We start from the raw sequence: 22,780 nt of genomic DNA, 5'->3' as shown, positions 1-22,780 counted from the left end.
CGTCGCTGTGGTCCGGTCTCAGGTCGACGGGCACGTGCACCTTCCGCCGACCACTGGTGACAACATCGATGTACTGTGGAGACCTCACGCCCCACGTGTTGAGCAATTCGGCGGTACGTCCACCCGGTCTCCCGCATGCCCACTATACGCCCTCGCTCAAAGTCCGTCAACTGCACATACGGTTCACGTCCACGCTGTCGCAGCATGCTACCAGTGTTAAAGGCTGCGATGGAGCTCCGTATGCCACGGCAAACTGGCTGACACTGACGGCGGCGGTGCACAAATGTTGCGCAGCTAGCGCCATTCGACGGCCAACACCGCGGTTCCTGGTGTGTCCGCTGTGCCGTGCGTGTGATCATTGCTTGTACAGCCCTCTCGCAGTGTCCGGAGCAAGTATGGTGGGTCTGACACACCGGTGTCAATGTGTTCTTTTTTCCATTTCCAGGAGTGTATTTGTGATGCTTTGACAAAACTTGAGTGATGTGAATTGTCTGCTCTCAAACATTGCACCTGTTGCAGCTGATTGACACTGCCACATCCCATCTCTTAATGGGAAACTGTGTTGAAATTCTTTTAAATTTTATATAAAAAAAAGTTGTTGCTGATGAATCTTCTGAACTGTACAGTCATGGTCAAAGAAACTTTTTGGTTCCTGGTATTTTGTCCATGGCTGTACTGGACATCTTTGAAGCTGTTCCTAACAATTCTGAGTCTTGCCGACTTATGAGTTGGACATCGGAGAAAGATACAAATACTGTGTAAAGTGGCCGTGGTCGAGTTTACACATGATCAACAGAGATAATCTTTGTCAGAGATAAAACTTAACTGTCGATTGTTGCCTGACAAGGATAAAAAAAAGGCACATAATTCAATGATATATGGACAGTGCCTTAGTAGAATGAATAGATACGTTTTTATCCTTGACAGGCGACAAATTGGTATTTTAAATTTTGTCTCTGACAAAGACTATCTCTGCTGCTCACATGTAAATTCAACCATGCCCACTTTATACAGTATTTGTGTCACTCTCTGATGCCCAACTCATCAGTTAGTGTGACTTAAGTGTTGCCAGGAGCACCTCCAAAGACACCCAGCACGGCTCTGGATGAAATATGAGAAAACAAAAAGTTTCTTTGACTATGACCGTACAGTACAGAAGATTCATCAGCAATTATAACATCCAGATGTGAAAGCATTCATAGTATGAAAAAAGTTGTAATTGCAGATTATTGTCATCACTGTATGTATTATACGAACACAGAAAATATGTATGTGGTAAATTCTTAGGTTGTCATGTAGGAGACCGCTGTCATCTGGTGATACTCTCTAAAGCAATACAGTCCATTTGACTATTGCTTGGTAGTGCATACTCAGTTACCAACCTTATGGGTTTTATCCATAACTTTTGTGAGTGGTTACCACAGTTAAATTATTATTACTTGATGAGTGATGTTGCACTGGTGCAGTGCAACTCTGACATGCTTTATTATAGTCTTGATGTTGGTTTTTCATAATTGATTTTATGTATGTTACAGTTGAGCTCCCATGTGTTCATGACTAGATGACAGCACACCACATAGAGTGGCACAAGGTTTGATGTATTTAGATGGTATGTAATGGACATATTTTGAAAAAGAGGTTCTTCATAATGGATTCTATCTGTAAAAAACTGTTGTAAAAATTTCTTTCAGATCTGAAGATGGCAATTGAAGTTTGCCAAAACTTGTGGTGCATACATGTAATTACTGCAATGTCGGCGAATAAAACTTACAGCAGTCTCAATCTAGCTTTGAAAGTATGTTTTATTACTAACAGTGCAGAGTCTAAAAATGGGTTGAAGCAGTTTGACTTTATTGGCTGCTCAATCTTTTTTCCTGTTCTTGTCTATAAGATATTCCTGCCAAATTATGAAACAGAATTACTGGGCAATACTTACCTCAAGTAGGTGAAATGCATAGGACTGCTTACAGACAAGTATAAAAGTAAAAGGGGACACATGCTCTAACTTAATTTTTGTCTATCCTTGACCCCAATGGTGTTCCAAAAATAAAAAATAAAAATAGAAAAGGTAAAGGAGAGCCTACATTTATCATTTTTTCTATGCAGTTAATCCAAAGACCTTTTGTGCTCCAGCACAGAAATCTACAACATTACAAGGACTGGCAAACAAGATTAATATAAAACATACTTACATTGGTCAGGGGTAGAACAATTTCTGTCTGATAATTTATTAGTTTTCTTGAGTGAGTTTTCCTTTGATACAGGTATTCCTGGCAGACATGACTACAGTTCTTTGTGAACAACTGCTAGGAAGGCAGTGGAGCATGTGTAGTGGGGATGGGAAGAGTACTTTTCATCATGTCTGTTTCCCTCTGTGGGCTCCAGTCAATTCAAAAATGTTCCTGGCATAAAATATATTCAGGTGATTCATAATTCCCTTCCCCTGATACAGACAAGGGAGTTGTTTTCTGGCGGACAGCTGTGGAACCTTGTCAGAAACACAGTTTGGCAATTTTGTTGCCCCCAGTGAGTAATTGCCTCAATAGTGAACCAGAAGATCATTCATTGTGTTGTGATGTTTAAATTCTTTCCTGGCATACTGATTGTTCCATAAAAACACGGGAGAACTGCCGGATATCAGTAACATCCTGCCACGATATTTCGGCGCAGAGTCTTCTGGCCATCTTCAGGTGAGCGCCACTGTAGTAGTACTGGCGAGTACGTGCTGAGCTCCACTATTTAAAGCCGTACTGAGGTGACATTGTGCATGCGCTGCTCAGCATGCGCATTCATATTGGCTCCGTGCGCTGCACCTCGCACCCTCCACTGTGAAAGCCTGGCGTATTGGTATCAGGTCGATTTCCATCTTCATGCAGATAACTACGTCGACTACGAAGTTTCTCTATATCAGGATTCCAAGCAGAGTTTAGCTGATAACCGCTATCTCGATTGATGAGAGTCTTGTTGTCAGACAATCTTATTTCCACAGATTCATTGATAATCGAGCTCCAAAAGTTTGATGGATGGGCCAAATTTTTTGTGTTGTTGTAATTCATGGAATGGTCTGTGGAAATACAATGTTCGGCGATTGCGGACTTTGTGGGTTGGAGAAGTAGAGTATGCCATTGGTGTTCCACAATGCATTTCTGCACAGTTCGTGTTGTTTGCCCTATATATGATTTGCTGCATTCACATGGAATTTTGTAAAAACCTGATTTATGCAGGCCCCGGTCATCTTTAACGGATCCCACCAGTGATGAAATTTTGGAAGGAGGGCGAAAGATGACTCTCACTTGATACTTTCTCAATAGTCTGCCTATCTGTGAAAAAATATTCGCAATAAATGGTAGATAAACAGTTGACTTTAAGGCCTCTTCCTCTTCCTTGTTCCATCGTTTGTAGGTCTTCATCAGAACAGAATGAGCCGTTATGAATGCACATGCTGAGCAGCGCATGCGCAATGTCACCTCAGTAAGGCTTTAAATAGCGGAGCTCAGTGCATACTCACCAGTACTACTACGGTGGCACTCACCTGAAGATGACCAGAAAACTCTGCGCTGAAATATCATGGCAGGACGTTACTGATATCTGGCAGTTCTCCACTATTTAAAGCCGTACTGAGGTGACATTGTGCATGCGCTGCTCAGCATGCGCATTCATAATGGCTCCGTGCGCTGCACCTCGCACCCTCCACTGTGAAAGCCTGGCGTATTGGTATCAGGTCGATTTCCATCTTGTTTTTATGGAACATTCATTGTGTTGCAATAAATTATTCTGGGGACTTGAACACTGTTTGGCTAATGGCGAGATTATTGTGGTACTTAAAACAAGGCCCATTGGACTGCATGTTGCTACAAGTTTCCTTTTTCATTGTCTTCTATTCTTCACTGTCATCTGTCATCTGTCCACACCTATCTCTGACTGTTGTAGGTCTTAATTGAGGCCATCCCTCCACCTCTTCCTTGGTCTTCCTGGAAGTCTCCAACCTGATGGGATGAAATCCAGGAGCTTTTGTCATCTTCCATCCAAGCCACATGCCCAAACCACTGTAGCTGCTTGCATCTTTTGATTCCTGCTATATTGGTACGTTTGTATGCAACACTGGATCAAAGATCTTCTGTAGCACTTTTCTCTCATATATGATAAATTCATGAAAGTCCTGCTCACAGCTATATGCAGTAGTACCACGAATTACACCAAGGTTTTACAGAGTCAAATCTTGAACCTGGACTGAAGCAGTTGTGTTAGGCTGTAGAAGGATCATTTCCTGCCTGTATCCTTGCATTGATCTCTACTTCATATGTTGAGTTCTTTCTGAAAAGTATTTAAATTCATGGACTCTGTTGTAGAAATGGTCTGCCATCCAGAGTGACTGTAGTTGTCCAGTATCTTGTCCTTTTCAATGAGCCATAACAAGTTTATCTACCTTATCTGTGTTTATAAGTAGCCCAAATTTACTGGCAGCCATCTCCAGTACCCTGGTCATTTGTTCCAATTCTTCTTTAGAGCTGTTGATTAAGCAGATATCATCTGCATAGGCTAGAGACGACAGCTTCTTCCCTTTGACTTGAATCCCTTCAAAGTCCTGTTTGAAAGTCTCACATATTATCTTCTCAAGGATAAAACTGAACATGGTAAAAGGTCATCCATCTCCTTGACGGAGACACATCACAATTTCAAAGTCACCTGTTAGTTGGTTTTCCATCTTCACATTACTGTGTGTTTCCTCAAGCAGATTTTCCTGTTAGTCAGTGTCTCATCTTCACCTTACTATGTGTTTCACTTGAGCAGATATTTATCAGGTTGATGAACTTCTATGGCATCCCAAACTCTGACAACAGGCAACTGAACAGGCTCTTGTGGTTTATGCAATCATAGACCTTCTTGAAATCTACTGACAAAATGTGTAGTTCTTTACCATGTTGTCCCAGTTTTTCAGTGAGCTGTCAGAGAATGAAGATGTTATCCACAGTTGACCACCTTGGTTGAAAACCTCCTTAATATTCACCAATTGGTGAGTTCTATGTACGATGCAGTTAGACAGGATCCTGTAGCATATACACTGAAGAGCCCAAGAAACTGGTAAACATGCCTAATATTGTGTAGGGCTCCCATGAGTGTACAGAAGTGCAGAAACACAACATGGCATGGACTTTACTAATGTCTGAAGTAGTGCTGGAGGGAATTGACACTATGAATCCTGCAGGGCTGCTTGATACAATGTGAAATGAGTCTCATCCAACCAGGCAACATGTTTCCAGTCTTCAACAGTCCAATGTCAATGTTGAAAGGCCCAGGCAAGGTGTAAAGCTTTGTGTCATGCAGCCACGAGTGGGTCTTCAGCTCCAAAAGCCCATGTCGATAATGTTTCAGTGAATGGTTCACATGCTGACACTTGCTGATGGCCCAGCATTGAAATATGTAGCAGTTTGCAAAAGGGTTGGACTTCTGTCACGTTGAACGATTCTCTTCAGTCATCATTGGTCCCATTCTTGCAGGATCTTTCTCTGGCCACAGCGATGTCGGAGATTTATTGCTTTACCAGATTCCTGATATTCACGGTACACTCGTGAAACTGTCATACTGGGAATTCCTCACTTCATCGCTACATCAGAAATGCTGTATCCCATCACTCGTGCGCTGACTATAACACCACATTCAAATTCACTGAAATCTTGATAACCTGCCATTGTAGCAGTAGTAACCGATCTAACAACTGTGCCTAACACTTGTTGTCTTATATAGGTGTTGCCGACCATAGAACCGTATTCTGCCTGCTTACAAATCGCTGTATTTGAATATGCATGCCTATACCAGTTTCTTTGGCACTTCAGTGTATTAAGCACAGCTATTTCTCCAAAGTTGTCACATTTCAATTTGACACCCTTCTTATGAATTGTGTAAATCAGGGCCATTTTCCATTCTGTTGGTAGTTCTGTTTTGGTGCAGATTGTTCGTATCAGCTGGCAAGATGAGTGTGGTACATATTTAAAATTTTGTGTACTTTCTTAGATTTTTGGGTTTTGCAGAGAAGCTGTATCTGAGCAAATAGTGTCTGCTGTGGTATTTTAATCTTTCCATTTCTTCCAGTTTTATCTAAATTTGTAAGGTACTGACACAGTAATACGTAGTCAAAGGTGACATAATATCTGTATGATGATAGATCACTACTTGACAAATATGGGTTGTACTAAGCAGTAGGCAGATATGTGGAAAAGATGGAAAACAGCTTAGCTTCTTGAGACTTAACAAACAGAAACAAATCACATTCACAGCCACATTAGTCCCCTGACGCTGCCAATTGTTTGGAATAAGTAGCAGTCTTGGCTGGTATGTGTGGCAGGGAAATGGAAGTTATGTGAGGCATGGAAAGGAGTAATGGGGCGAGAGAGGATTATAAAAGATGGTCTTGTGATGAAACTGGCAGGTGTGTTAATGGATTGGTTAGGATGTCACTATGAGGATAATTTAGAGACAAAGGCAGAGTACATCATGAAAACAGAGTATTGAGACTAGGAAAAAAAGAGATAAATAAATGAGAAAATGTTCTGCTAGAGGTGGAGTAGAAAAGACATCCATAATTTAATATATTCAAAAACCATGTACTGGGAAAAAATGTTGTGACATAATGATTGCTTATTTCTAAAGTGACACACCACATTTCTCTTTCCAGTAAATGGTTTACTTTTTCTCAAATTTTATTAATTAAAAAGTTATTCATAAATTAAGTTTTCCACCCACCTGAAAGTACTTTTCTTAATTGCACCTGGCAGCAAGTTTAGATCTAAAAGCTGATGTTACAGTTCTGTTGCCCAAATTTTCCTGGTCTAGGAAATACATTTGTTTATTGAAATAGTGTGTTAGTAAAAACATGCATTGTGTCAAGAAAATAGTACACTGAATTTCATTAATTTTACAGTCACCTAAAATACAGTTAACCTAATTACTATTTGGTTCTCTAGAACGCCATTAGTACTAAATTTGACCTCTGCCCACCTCTGTAGCTGAGTGGGCAGTGTGGTTGACCACTATGTAAAGCATCTGGGTTCCATTCTCAGTACTGCCAGGGATTTTTCTATGATTGGAGGCCTGAAATGGGATGCACTCAACCTCGTGATGCCAACTGGGGAGCTACTTGACCGAGTAGTGACAGCACCAGGTCATGAAAACTGACAACTGTCAGGAGACCATTCAATCACTGTCTTCAACTGCCATAAACACAAAATATCATCAGTCACCATGGTGATGATGTATGGGCATTTGGAGTAGGCATCAACAATAAGTAACCACATGGACCCCAAAAATGGGCCCGCAAAATCGATATGGATATGATCCCAGGACCAGCGAGGCACAGGCCAGGGTGCAAACGACTGGGGGGGGGGGGGGCCTTGCCTGGTGATGCACACACACAGTGCACCCACGTACCAGGCGGTCAATATGGCCATCAATGCCAGGCCAATACACGTAATGGCGAGCCAAAACTTTCATACAGGACATACCCCAGTGACTGCGGTATAACAAACTGAGCACCCAAAGCCGAAAATCCGGCGGAATGACCACCCAATGGGCATCCGTCTCCATGGCCAACAGAAGGACATCATCGACCATGGAGAGCCTGTGGGACATGTGGCACCAGGGGCTGAAATTGGACTGCATGCAATGAGTAACATAGGAGAGCCACCCGTGGACCACATAGCGGAGAACCTACTGCAAGATATGGTCGTAGCGGGTAGCCGTGGCAATGTGAGCAGCCATAAGAGGCAGACCGTCCAGCTCATCCTGGTGGGTGGAATCAATGTGAAAGCAGAGGACCTCCTATTGGTCAAAGGCAGGATTGGGGCCAGCTAGGAGATGGGATAAAGCGTCCGCACTAATACACTTGCCACATATTGGCTGTACCTGCTATTAAAGATGAAAGAAAAACAATAAAGCTTTGGTACTTAAACTATTATTGAATTCTCAACTTATAATTAAAACAATTTACCCTTCATTGACTGCTATCAGTCTAAGATTAAAGATAAATGAGAAATAAAAGTTAGAAGGGCTTTTTTTTTATAAAAAAAGATGAAAGCGAAGAAGATTTTTTAAGTGACAGTGGAAATGCTTAATATGCACTAGGTAGTCATGATTACATTAAATAATCCAAAGAGTTCTTCACTACATTATGATCATCTGGTTTAAAAAGGAAGAACAAATTGGCAAGGTGTGATTAGGACTCACACCCTGAGGATTACGTACAAACTTAATTTCATATTTGAAGTTGGATAACAAATGACAAAAGAAATATTTTTTATGTGATATAATTAGAAATGAAACAATGGAAAATCTAGGATAGCATATAACAATATTATTAAAAGGATAGTTGCTACTCACCATATAGTAAAGACGCTGAGTCACAACGAAAGGCTGTCAGAAAGTGAGCTTTCGGCCAACTAGCCTTTGTCAGAAATAGACAGCAGCACACACACACACACACACACACACACACACACACACACACACACACACACAAACTCATTCACACACATTGTGTGTGAGATTAACAATATTCTGATTAACAATATTCTGGTTGGTATTCACACTCCTGGAGAATTTTTTGGAGGATACCATATTCTCCATTGACTTTAGAAAATATTTATTTCATAATTGCAATTTTGGCCATTCCTGAGAACAAGGATTTTGAAAAGTCTGTCAGACAGACAGACAGAGATATGGACAACAAAGTGATCCAACAACGATTCTGTTTTTACAGAATGAGGTATGGAATATTAAAACATATATAAAACAGAATCACTTAAAATTCAAAGACATTTTCTGATAGGATTATAAATATTACAAAGCAAAATGTATGGCTGACTTGGCTCATAGCTTAATCTCTGTGAGGCCGTGATAAATTTTACCAAACAAAAGAAAGTAATTTTTGCTTGAAGAAAATATTATTTATAAGAGGTTATACAGATAGTTTTTGCTACAGCTAATTATTCAGTATCAGTGGGAAAAAGGTATTACTTGTAATATTACTTTGTGTGTAATTTTGAATGGGTATAGTTAGAATAGATTTTTCAATAAGAAACTATTACAAGTCTCTGATGTATAGCTTGTGCTTGTGCTAAGTTTAAAAACGTTTAAGTAACTTTTCACAGCAAAAGAAATATAGATATGCCTGTGGAAGAATTTATAGACAGATAATTTCTTTTAATAACTATATTTATGTAAAAAGAGTGTGTCCTATGCTTGCTATCACCACTTTAAATGTATTTGCTAATACATATAAGCTATCAATTGAGAACTAAGGAACCTCTGTGAGAGTATAGTAAGTCAGATGCTTGTACCTATACTAATGACTTTAAAACCAGTATTCTGGTGCAATTACAACAGTGATTGATTCCACTACAGGGTAATGGTAACAGACATGTAAAGAGTTGACCAGATACTGACAATCAGACTAATCATTTTTGCATATGTAGTGGCACAATGAAAAGGCCACTCTTGTCTTTCCTCTGTATTCTGCAGCTCCGTTATAAAACACATGTCATGATTTTAATTCAGTATCATCTTTGTTTTCTCATCTTACTTCTGATAAGTCTACTGTTTCCCATTTGATGTCATTGAACTCCTTTTCCAACCTTATTAACCTACATTCAGTTTCTAAGTTTCTGCTATTTGTTGATCCCAAATAAAAGTTGTAGATCCAGTTGGACTTCTAAGATTCTTATTATTGTTTATTCAGCTATTTCAGTAGATAGATCACTGTAGAAGATATTCTGTCAAGTAGACAGCCACATAGAAAAGACACTAACTTACTCAACTTTTGGAGAAAGTTCTCTCATGCACTTCAGTGCGATTTGACAAGTATAGATGTAGATCATAGTATGAGGGCTTTCAGGACCAGATGACATCTTCTGGTAAACCTTCCGGGATGTAAGGTCGTGATCTATGAAACTATTCAGCCCTTAACGTTTCATCCAGAGCTGCGCTGGACATCTTCAGAGGGGTGTTTCTCCTCCGGTGAGTCTTGCCGACTGACGGGTCAGACGTCTAAGAGCGACTTATATATCGTAGAAAGTGGGTGTGGCCAGAGTCCCTTTTATAAAGAAAGTAACGGATCAGATTGGAAAGATTTTAAGTAAACATGATATTAGATCTGATTTTAGACCAACGAAGAAAATTTGTCATGTTCTCCGGTCTGTAAAAGATAAACGCGCTCCTCTATCAGCCAGTGACATATATAAAATTCCGTGTACATGTGGTAAAGTTTATATTGGAACAACAAAGAGAAGCGTAAATACATGGTTAAAAGAATACAGAAGTCTTTGCTGATTAGGGAAAATAGATAAATCGGCTGTAGCAGAACACGCTTTTCAGTCAGGAAATCATCAAGTGAAGTTTTCCGAAACAAAAATTTTATCAACGACGACGAACTATTACCCACGGCTTTGCATAGAAGCAATTGAAATATATAAACATAGAGATAATTTTAATCGGAAAGAAGAGACCATGAAACTTAGTGATATTTGGACAGTAGCACTACAGAATTGCTAGACAGTTTTATCTGTGACGAGATTACGATCGATAGTTAAGTTTTATCTCTGACAAAGATTATCTCTGCATATCACGTGTAACTCTGGCCACGCCCACTTTCTACGATATATAAGTCACTCTCAGGCGTCCGACCCATCAGTCGGCAAGACTCACTGGAGGAGAAACACCCCTCTGAAGATGTCCAGCGCAGCTCTGGACGAAACGTTAGGAGCTGAAGAGTTTCATGGACCGCGACCTTACATCCCGAAAGGTTTACCAGAAGATATAGATGTAGAGTTAACAAACATTTTTATTTATTGTTATATGTATTTCATGAATCAAAACATTTAATTCATTATTATCATCACAAAAGTTTTCTGGGTGTGGTACCACGTCATAATGTATAAAATTACTGCTGCTGGAGAAAAACCAACATTTGGCCTTGGTTGCAGTGGTCTTCTTCTAGGTCTATTTTCTCCAGCAGTAGTTTTATACATTATGACATGGTACCACATCCGGAAAACTTTAATGTCAACTGACTCTGGCTGCGGAAGCTTATGCAATTATATGTCATTAACAGTCACTTAAAGCAGAGGTTAAAAATACATATTAACAATCAATAAATAGTAAAATGTAAACTTTTGTGCCCAGAAAAGTCACACTTATTAAATTATTCTGAGCACTACACCACGAATTTCCTAATGAAATGCAACATTTCCTTTCCATCTGTGGAGAACATGTTCAAGGGTTGTTGCAGGTTTTTTGAAGATCCAGTTCACACCCTAGCACTACTGACTAAAGTAAAATTCCAGTCCCATGTGCTTCCATGCAGAGGCATGACATCATATATTCTGAACACTCAAGCACAACTGGCCACTGTCACTTGCTGACATCCGCTGTTGCTATCATCCCATGATGGACACACCTCTTTTAGCATCAGAATCCAGTTATCATTCAGTGTCCCACCCTCCTGCACCCAACTAAAATAATTGGGGTGTTTAGTAAACTCTATCGTCTCTCTGTATAGCATTTTATGGTATCCAGATGTACCTGCCAGCACTTTAGTTTTATCAAAATTAATCTGGTGATCATTTAGCTGCAAAGCATATCCTGAAACAGCTTATCTGTCTGTCTTTCCTATTCTGCAATGGTCATTGTGTTCTTTGAGTCATTTTTGGGCATTATTGTAATAGAACTGTTACATGGTTGATAAAGAAAAGCGCTCAAGTAAGCAGAGAAGGCAGAAGAGTTTGTTCACTGCAGTTGTGCTACCACCAAGTCTTTATGGGCTACTGAAAGTTCATAAAGAAAACATTTCACTGTGATGTATGGTAAGCTCCATTTGTTTGCCCACCTGTTCAGTGCCAAATTCTATGACAGCTCTATTACAACTGCACATGGGCCAGTTGGACTCTGTATCAATAATTCGGCACATTTTATCAGTAAATTCAATGGCATAGTGGTCCAGTCAGAAGAAATGTTAGCCAGTTTTGATGTGATATTGCTGTCTGCCCTGATTCAACTTAATGAGGTGTTGGAACAGATGAATAGGATTTTTCTTGCTGATGTTGCAGAACTATTTAAATACTGTCTTATGACTATGTACTTCAAATAGAATAATGAGTTCTACAAACAGACAGATTGTATCATTGTAAGGAGCCCCTTAAGCCAGGAGAAATCTGAAGAACAGGCATTAGAAACTGCATAGATGTAAGTTTACATTTTCTTGATGTGCTAGTCATCAAGAAAGGAGGTGGTAGCTGAGGTCAAACGGTATACTGAAAATCTACCTACAAGGCCCATTACCTACACCAGGTTTCAAATTATCACCCACAACAAAAGCAAAGTGTTATAAGTTGGATGGAGCAAGTAACATCTGTGAACCAGAGCTGCTTGATGTGGAGCTGAAATACCTCACTAATACATTGATCGTTGTTGTTGTGGTGGTGGTGGTCTTCATTCCAGAGATGGTCTGATGCAACTCTCCATGCTACTCTTTCCTGTGCAAGTCTCTTCATCTCCGAATAACAATTGCAACCTACATCTGCCTGGACCTGCTTAGTGTATTCATCTCTTGGCCTACCTTTATGGTTTTTACCCTCCATGCTTCCCTCCAATACTAAATTGGTGATTCCTTGATGCTTCAGAACATGTCCTGCCAAACGATCCCTTCTTCTAGTCAAGTTGCGCCACAAATTCCCCTTCTCCCCAATTCTAGTCAGTACCTTCTCATTACTTACATGATCTACCCACCATTCTTCTGTAGCACCACAGCGCGAAAGCTTCTATTCTCTTCTTGTCTAAACTATTTATCGTCCATATACATGGCTAAACTCTGTACAAATACTTTCAGAAAAAAACTTCCTGACACATAATTCTGTACTTGATGTTAACAAATTTCTCTTCAGAAATGCTTTCCTTGGAATAGCCAGTTTACATTTTATATCCTCTCTACTTCGACCATCATCTGTTATTTTGTACCCCAAATAGCAAAACTCATCTACTACTTTATTTGTTTCCTTTACTGCTTGCTCAATACAGAGATTGAATAATATTGATGGTTTCAAATGGCTCTGAGCACTATGGGACTCAACTGCTGTGGTCATTAGTCCCCTAGAACTTAGAACTACTTAAACCTAACTAACCTAAGGACATCACATACATCCATGCCCGAGGCAGGATTTGAACCTGCGACCGTAGCAGTCGGACGGTTCCGGACTGCGCTCCTAGAACCGCGAGACCACCGTGGTCGGCAAATAATATTGATGATAGGTTACAATCCTGTCTTACTCCCTTCACAACCATTGCTTCCCTCGACTCTTATAACTGCCATCTGGTTTCAGTACAAATTGTAAATAGCTTTTTGCTCCTTGTATTTTACCCCTGCCACCTTCAGAATTTTAAAGAGAGTATTCCAGTCAACATTGTCAAAAGCTTTCTCTAAGTTTACAAATGCCGAGGTTTGCCTTTGCTTAACCTATCTTCTAAGATAAGTCATACGATCAGTATTGCCTCGTGTATTCCAACATTTCAACGGAATCCAAGCTGAACTTCACCAAGGTCAGCTTCTGGCAGTATTTCCATTCATCTGTAAAAAATTGGTTTTAGTATTTTGCAACCATGACTTATTAAACTGATAGTTTGGTCATTTTCACACCTGTCAACACCTGCTTTCTTTGGGATTGGAATTATTATATTCTTCTTGAAGTCTGAGGGTATTTCTCTCTCCCAAGGCTATCAGTAATTCTAATGGAATGTTGTCTACTCCTGGGGCCTTGTTTTGACATAGATCTTTCAGTGCTCTGTCTCAAACTCTCCATGCAAGATCATATCTCCCATTTCATCTTCATTTACCCCATCTTCCATTTCCATAATATTCCCCTCAAGCGCATCATCCTTGTATAGACACTCTGTATACTCCTTCCACCTTTCTGCTTTCCTTTCTTTGCTTAGAACTGGTTTTCCATTTGAGCTCTCAATATTCATACAGGTGATTCTCTTTTCTCCAAAGGTCTCTTAATTTTCCTGTAGGCAGTATCTATATTGCCCCTAGTGATCTATGCTTCTACATCCTTCCGTTTTTCCTCTAGCCATTTTGCACTTTCTGTCAGTCTCATTTTTGAGATGTTTTTATTTCTTTTCACCTGCTTCATTTAGTGCATTTTTTTCTCCTTTCATCACTTCAATTCAATATCTCTTCTGCTACCCAAGGATTTCTACTAGCTCCTGTCTTTTTACCTACTTTATCCTCTGCTGCCTTCACTATTGTATCTCTCAGAGCTACCCATTCTTCTTCTATTGTATTTCTTTCCAGTATTCTCATCAGTCATTCCCCAGTGCTCTCTCTGAAGCTCTACAACCTTTGATTCTTTCAGGTTATCCAGTTCTCATCTCCCTAAATTCCTGCTTTTCTGCAATTTCTTCAGTTTTAATCTACAGTTCATAACCAATAAATGGTGGTCAGAGTCCACTTCTGCCCTTGGAAATGTCTTAAAATTTAAAACCTGGTTCCTAAATCTCTGTCTTGTCATTATATAAACTATCTGAAACCTTGCAGTGTCTCCAGAGCTCTTCCACATATACAACCTTCTTTCGTGATTTATTGATCAAGAAAAGATAAATATTCACAGAGAGAGAGAGAGAGAGAGAGAGAGAGAGAGAGAGAGAGAGAGAGAGAGAGCATTAAAACAGATATAGACCATAATGATGTACAGGAATCTGGGAAATCAAAGGTTTTCTCGCATTTCATTAAATACCTTTCTGATTGCATATCTTGATGAAAGAGAATATCATTGCAATCTATAAACCCACCCAGAAGATACATAACACCTAACACCTAAAGTTGACCAAGGATTGTCACAAACTGCTGGATAAATCAGGAATTTTAAGGATTCCATGTAATTCTAAAGACTTATACATGGATACTATTAAAAGAACGGCTCAAAAAATGAGTAGAACACAAGGATAACTGTGCAAGAAGGGAAACAGACAGATCAGCTGTTGTTGTAGAACATGCTTTAGAGCCAGGAAACCATATGATTCATTCTGATGAGAATCAAGCGCAAGCAGCCACAGGTGGATACCATGAAAAGCTATAGAGAGAGGCAGTAGAGATTGCTAAACGCCCCAATAGATTTAATCAGAAGGAAGGGGGTGTGAAGCTGAATGACATCCAGATTCCAGTGTTGAAGAAGACGTTTACCAGTCTTTCACCATAGCGTGATAGCAATAGCAGATGACAAGCAGCCAACAATGGCCAGTTGTGTTTGAGTAATCAAAATAAACAAGGGAGAGTCCAGAGTAGAATAACAACAATATTATGTAAAGAATAGTTTGTACTCTTCATATAGCAGAGGTGTTGAGTCACTAAGCACTTAAGCTTTTGGCTAAAAGGAAATAAAAACCACACACCTTCACACGAGCACAATTCACATATACATGGCCAATGTCTCCAGGTCATAGTGGCTTTTTCTGAATGAGGATGACTGTTTTCATTAGTGGTGAATTGCTTCATAAGATGATTCTATAATACGTCACTGAATGGAATAAGTCAAAACAGGCAGATTTTGAGATGTTGATGCCCCTGATTTTGGAGATTATCCAGAGAGCAAATGTTCTTGAGTTAAGCCATTTCAAGTATTTGGTGTTTCCTCCAGTTAAGCCTGTTCTCTATGTAGACACCTAAGTATTTCAAACAGTATAGCCTCTGCATCCCCTGCCTCTTGTTTGTGGACTTTCATAATGAATGCAATGGATGCAACTGATTTTGATGAGGTTTATTATTAGAAAATTACTGGGAACCGCTTCAGAACATCTGCAAGTGATTGGATGACATTAAACTCTTAGGTCAGTGGATGTTTTATTGCACATCATTCTTAAAAACCTGTCAACATCTTGTTCAGTGCAGCAGTTGCTAATGCCAAGTAACACTGAATTTTAATTGACAGTAACTGTAAATAAATCTAAAAGCAGTCTTTTGGATACAAAAAGGGAACAAATATCATATGATTTAAATTTAATCTGACTGTAAGAAATGCTTCTTGGCTTTATTGTAAAAGGTTTTCATTGTGTTTAGTTCAAATCAAGTTTTTCTGACTCCACAGGTTGAAGGTACATTCAAACTGTACTCACCACCAGTATTACTAGGCTATGAAAGGGAATCTCAACTATCACAGCTGGCAAGTTTGTCACTTTCTGGAGATAGTCAGCTGTTGCAGCCACAGAATGATGCAACATTTCTCACTCTTTTCATCACAGTGCAACCTCCTCTTAACCCACCAGAATTACTGAAGGTATTCCAAACATTAAATTTGTATCTATATTTTATATGTTCATTTTGTAATATAAGGACTTAGTCATTTTTATATATACAAAAAGGTAATCAAAAGAAACCGAACGGATTTTTGATGGACAGAGCTTCTGTACCACTACATTTTGCTGCTAGGAGTACATAGAGTGAACATTCCAGAGCCAGTAAGCTGAGTTCCACCACTGAAGAAGGTTAGGACTGGTTTTGACAGAGCTTGAAGTAACAATGGTTTCATGTGATTACCTTTTTTGCAATGGCTGATTTCATGAACAGCATGCCACTGAAAAATTCTGGTGTTTGCCCAGAAAAAGTGGAACTCTTTACATGTTAAAAACAGTGTACTAGGATGATTCCATGGGGAAAACTCAATTATAGATATATTTACTAAGATGGTATCTGTTCTTTCGGACATGTCCGAAAGAACAGACACCATCGGTGACCAAGCAGCTCGTTAGAATTAAATTACAATGAAATGAACACCCTTAGCTGCTTACAGGTGTTGACATACGTCAACGGGGACAGATGAAAATGTGTGCCCCGACCGGGAATCAAACCCGGGATCTCCTGCTTACATGGTAATGGCTTACCTGCTAAGGGTGTTCATTTCACTGTAATTTCACTCTAATGAGCTCCTTGGTCACCGATGGTATCTGTTCTTTCGGACATCTCCGAAAGAACAGATACCATCTTAGTAATTATATCTATAGTTAAGGCTCACCGGCCACTTGACCATCTTCTTCTTCTGTGCGAATGTACAAACAGTGCCTGAACTCTTACAGGAATCGGCAACGCGCCGCGAGTAATGAGTATAATGGGCGGGGACACTACGAATGTAGTGCGGGACAATACGTTGAGAATTTGGGTTTCATGGGAGGTGTGCCAGAGAGAAATCCCTGCAGTCGCACTATCCTCTGTGTTCTCGGTGGCTCAGATGGATAGAGCATCTACCATGTAAGCAGGAGATCCCGGGTTCGAGTTCCAGTCGGGGCACACATTTTCATCTGTCCCCGTTGACATATGTCAACGCCTGTAATTAGCTAAGGGTGTTCATTTCATTGTAATTTGAAAACTCAATTGTTTGAGCAGTTTTCCTGTTTCAAAAATGATGAAATGTGAGTTGATGACAAACCTTGTTCTGGTTGTCCTTCTGTGACCTAAATACATGAAAATGTTGAAAACATTTGTGCACTCATCAACAGATATTGATGATGGACCATTGTAGAAATTGTGGAGCTGTTGGTGATGACTTAGAGTGACAGAAGATTTGGGAATAAAATGGGTGGCTGACAAATTTTTGCCATGGCTGCTGAAATGAACGAAAATAAGGTCATGTGGAAGCATGCTGTGCTTTGAAAAAAGAGTCATGCAATGAAGCAAACTTTTTTTTCCAAGAATTATCACAGGTGTGGAACTTGGTGCTATGCTTACAATCCTGAATCAAAGCAGTAGTCAAGCCAGTGAAAGACTTCAAGTTTGCCTCACCCCCAAGAAAGCTCATAAGGTGAAATAAAATTTTGAAATGATTGTGCAACAGGTGTGCAGCAGAAATGGCCTGTTTTGTGGCAATTGGATGACTAGTTTTTTCATCATGACAATGCCCCTACTCACACAGCCCTTCTTGACCAAAAATGGTGTGACCCCTGTTCCTCACACCCCATACTCAAATGATCTTGCCCCATGCAACTTCTTTATGTTTCCTAGAATGAAAAGACACATAAAAGGAAAGCATTTTTCTGATGTTGATTTTGCTGGCATACAGAAAAAAAACTACCAAGGTGCTGTCAAGCATCACAAACGATAAATTCACCTTCACTTACCAATTCAGTTGCTATCCTTCCATTTCAAATAACTCCTTTCAAGTTAGTAATGTTGAAGAACTCTCAAAGCCTTAACACATGTGGGTCAGTATGGTAGAGTATGATACAAAATGCATACAGCATGTTATCGTATAGAATAAAAGCTTTATTTTGTTCAAATGGTGTGCAAGAAGAAAGCACATCTGCTTGATCTGAAACCATAGAGAGACCTCCCCCCCCCCCCCCCCTTTCCCCCATCCACAGTGTGGAATACTGGGGAAAGATGATAACCGATGATGTTGCATAGTAACTAATTGTTGTGAAATGTCAGTTGTTCGGAAAATTTCGACAATGTTCGCTTGTGGGGAGTTGTCCTGATGGTCGTCAATTGGAGTGGCAAAGCGGTATGATGTTCAGGGGGTGGTGATTGTTAGGAAACCATTGGCGGACAGCCATGATACGATGGCTGCCACGTCCACATCATTGGGCAGTTTCCAGGAACATGTGAGATGCCAGTTAACGAAACCGTCCCCAGTGTTACATTCAGGATGTTGACCTTTGATGACCAGGAAATTATCAAGCAGTTTGATGCTAAGGTCATCAGGTTGGAAGTATTTGACATAAAGTTATATTATGAAATCGTTGATGGCCATGGTGTGTGTGTGTGGCTACCAAGTCACTGTGTTTGATGGTAGAGGCTGATATGTCATTGCAGTGGATGTGTCATCCTGAAGAATCCATGCAGGTTTTGGATGGTTTATAGATATTGTGCTGGGTGTTCCTGTCAGTAGTATTTTGATTGTGCCATGTTTTAGAGCCTTGTGTGGACCTGTATAAGGAGGCTGTAAATCTGGCAGGATTGTATCATAATCAAGCTCAACATGACTGCAGATCACTAGTACCTTATGATTGAATGCTTTAGGAGTGCTGTGACATTTTAGAGGCTGTATTTTGAGTTTTGTAATGTGTTCTTTTACCCTGGTGAGGAGAGCAGGAAGTTTGCTGGTTTATTCCAGTGGCATCTGTAGCACAAATTCAGCAGGTAGGGCGAGCAGCTTGTCATAGAGAACTTTAGTGACAGAGGCATTAAGGTCATTTTTGGGGGTGGGGCGTATGCCTAATAGCACCCTTGTTACAGCTTCTGTCCAGAGACCACTGAGGCACATAGGGAAGGCTTTTAGTACTTGATGCCATTGTTCCACAGTACTGTAGCTTTGAGGGTGGTGAGTGGTCATTCAGTGATGATGAGTGCCACAGAAGTTACGTAATTTACTGAACAGGGTAGCTTCATATTGTCAGTCTTGATTTTTGATTATGGACACTGGACACCTGTACTGGTAAATCCAAGCTTCTATGAAGGCTCTGTTGGTTGGCACTGCTGACATATCTTGGAGAGACCGCATTGTGTGAAAGGATGTATTGGTAACCCTCAGATTCCTGGAGGGGTCCCGCCATGTCTTGAAATTGCCTTATGAGTATCATAAACTGTCTGGAGGGTGGTTGTGCCTGGCATCCCACTTTCCTTTCTTGAAGAGGTATGCATATGCATGTCAACTCCTTGAAATCTTTCTTGACATTTGGCCATACAAAATGAGCCATAATGAGGCACTTCATAGGTTGAACATTGGGATGTAACAAAAATGGTTGAGGTATGAAGGAATGCATTTGTTTTGTGACAAATTCTACTGCATCTGTCTTATTTTTCCCTGTATAGGGTGATGTTCAAGTTTCAGGGTAGTAGTTGTGCCATTGAGGAAGTCTTAGAGCTGTTTGTTGTGCAGTTCAGCCTCCACAAATTTATCATAGCTGATTTGTGTGTGGAGACCATATTGATCCACAAGAGGTAATTAATGATGCCATTGTCCATGCCTTTAATCTGATGCATATTGGTTGTAAACTGAGTGATGTAATCTATGTGGCAGAAATGTCTAGTGCATAGGTTTTTTGATGGGTTATGGATTGAGCCATACAGTGGTTCATGATCTTGTTGATGACTGGTGGGCTACCTTCTCCACTGTCCTTGAAATGACAGATTGCCTCATAGACTGCAAGAAATTCACAGTGGTAGGCAGACCATTTACTTTTGGAAAGAGTCCGATTTCACAAAAAAACAGAGTGGTTGCTGTACACCTCCCACTTCAAGTCACTTGTGCCAGATATTATGGTTAACCATTTGAGTGCCAATACCATGAAAAATATGTAACTTAAAAATTTTTCACACTGAAGACAGATGCCCCTGCATGATAGTGGGTAAAGTCCCTGATACTCCATATCAGGTAGCTGCCAGTTAGGATACTTGAGTTAAGAGTTCTGTAGTCACCACATAAACATAAAGTATCATCTTTCTTTGGCACTAGTTTAATGAGGAAGCCCACAGACTGTTTCAAGGTCTGACTATTCGGGCTTTTAAAAGTTCATCAACCACTGCCTTGGCGGTGCATAGTTTATCTGATGGAAGTTGGTGTTGTCTGTGTCAGACTGGAGGGGACCAGGCATGGTGGGGATCTTGTGTATTGTTCCATTACTGATGGTGCACTGGGAGAATAACAAGTGAGGGGAACTCGTGGGTGGGTGGTAAGTTGTGCATGGTAAGAGCAGAGAGCACTAGAGCAGGAGGTGCATTACTAACCTTTTTGGTACTTAAAGGCTGTGTATACGGCTGTTGTAGGTGCATTGGAAGTGTGTTTCACTGGTACAATTGCGTTATCATCTCCTGTTTGATGGCGTAGAGACTCCATGTGGCTCTCAAAATAAAGAAACTGGTTTTGTTAAGTCTTAATGATTGAGTTGATGCAGTCGAGTAGAAGATGATAGTGATAATCCATTGAGATGTACTACTAATTCTTGGGTAGAGAAAATGTAATACGGACATGTTGCATTTCCAAGAGGGCATGGGTGATGATGCCAGCAGCGTAACAATCATTGCATGCTGAATCAACATGGGTAGAGAAAATGTAATACGGACATGTTGCATTTCCAAGAGGGCATGGGTGATGATGCCAGCAGCGTAACAATCATTGCATGCTGAATCAACATGCCATTTGACGAATCCAGTAGAAGCCGGGAATGCCAGAGGAAATCAGCACCAAGTACCAGTTTGCTGACATGCGCAATTGAAAGTTCCTTGTTACCATTGTTCTGAACCCGGGCCCAATGTGCGAGGTTCAGAGCTATAAACAGTGATTGCTGAGTTGTTCACTGCATGATGGTGTATAATTGTGTTTCTGTGTGCTGTGGTAGCAAAGATTCAAGGTCCCACACTTATGTTGGAGCCATAATCAACTAAATAGTATCACTGTCCAAGATTATCTGAGATATAGAGTCTGCCATTGTCCTGCATTGGAGAATGTGCAGTGGTCCTTCACTATGTGAGATGAGGTGGCTTGAACGATAATGATGATCTGGTGCACCTATTGCAGGCCCTGCAGCCCTTTTGGGTGGTTACATAGCGAATGGCAGTTGCATGCAGTATCGCCGAACTATACATGATAGCAGCAGACAAATTTTGTTGTGTCACTGACGACGTCATGTGCACTGAGGATGCTCTCCAATACAGTGAACCATACAGAGTACAGACTGGAGGCAACATCTGTGGGTGGTCATCCCAATTGCCACAGAAGAATTGGTAGCTGTAACATAGGTGACTGTCCCATTTTCATATGCAATGCAGTTGTTAGGGCAGCCAGACAGTGCATTTGTGTTGGTGACTGCATCAACACTGATCCCAAAATTAGTGCATATGGCACAAAAAAGTCCTTGTTCACAGCAGGTGATCACGGGTAAGTTCAGTCAGATACTAGTGGTTCGGTATGGGCCTTTTGCAGAGCAGTGTTGGTGATGAAATCGCACAGTAAGTTAGTCTTAGGGTGTCACTGTTCAGAGTTATTGACAATCATTGATGCACTCCACAGGCAAGTGTCACTCTCACTTTTGAAGAATATACTTTGTTGGAGAAGTGGCTGTGAAGCATTGTATACTCCGGTACTGAACTGCAATGCACAGTGCTTACAAAGTGGCTGCAGTTTTGATACATAAGAGCTGGTTTGGTGTGTATTTACTGTAATTCATGGTTGTTTTGGGACACCAATGTAGATCTATATGGTAGAGAATGACACAAAATACATACAACATGATACGATACGGAATAAAAGATAGTCTGTTGTGAAGCAAGATTTATTTTCAGCAGTGTAGCACAATGTGGTCTCCCCCCCACCCTACTCCCACCACCCACCTCACACCCCATACCCCTCCCCCATCCACCGACCCCCCTCCCCTCCCCCCCCCATACACACACACATTAATAAATTAACAATACCAGTGTGGAGTAACTGATAACATGTCATGACCTGAGAGGCAAAGGAGAGGCAAGAATGACAAAAAAATAAAGAAATTTTATAATGTTTAGAAGAACAGAAAGAAAAGAAGAAATACAGAGAGCGGCATGAAATGACAACACATTTAAAAAACTGTTCAGCAGTTTCAGTGATTGGTCCTAACAGTGGTAGCAATGTACCTAATAAAAAACAACCAAAGACAAATGCTTTATGGCAGACACTGTTTTGACCAATGATAGTTTCAAAAATACAGTCCCTAAGGAGATTACAAAAAAAAAAAGAAGGAAAAAATATTGTTTAACTTGATGTTCCAAGCAGAG

At 40.4% G+C, this 22,780-nt stretch overlaps 1 protein-coding gene across 1 annotated transcript in view; it reads left to right on the top strand.

Annotated features, from left to right (window-relative positions):
- Positions 1 to 22,780, top strand: part of LOC126355338 (coiled-coil and C2 domain-containing protein 2A) — a 536,251-nt gene that overhangs the window by 423,705 nt on the left and 89,766 nt on the right. The window contains exon 20 of the mRNA XM_050005633.1: positions 16,125 to 16,313. Coding sequence (XP_049861590.1) covers positions 16,125 to 16,313 — 189 coding nt within the window. The remainder of the gene's footprint in view (positions 1 to 16,124; positions 16,314 to 22,780) is intronic.

Source organism: Schistocerca gregaria, chromosome 3, assembly GCF_023897955.1.
Source record: "Schistocerca gregaria isolate iqSchGreg1 chromosome 3, iqSchGreg1.2, whole genome shotgun sequence".
Classification (NCBI taxonomy): Eukaryota; Metazoa; Arthropoda; class Insecta; order Orthoptera; family Acrididae; genus Schistocerca; species Schistocerca gregaria.
Note: the sequence above shows the minus strand (reverse complement) of the source record. Positions and strands in the feature narration are given on the sequence as shown.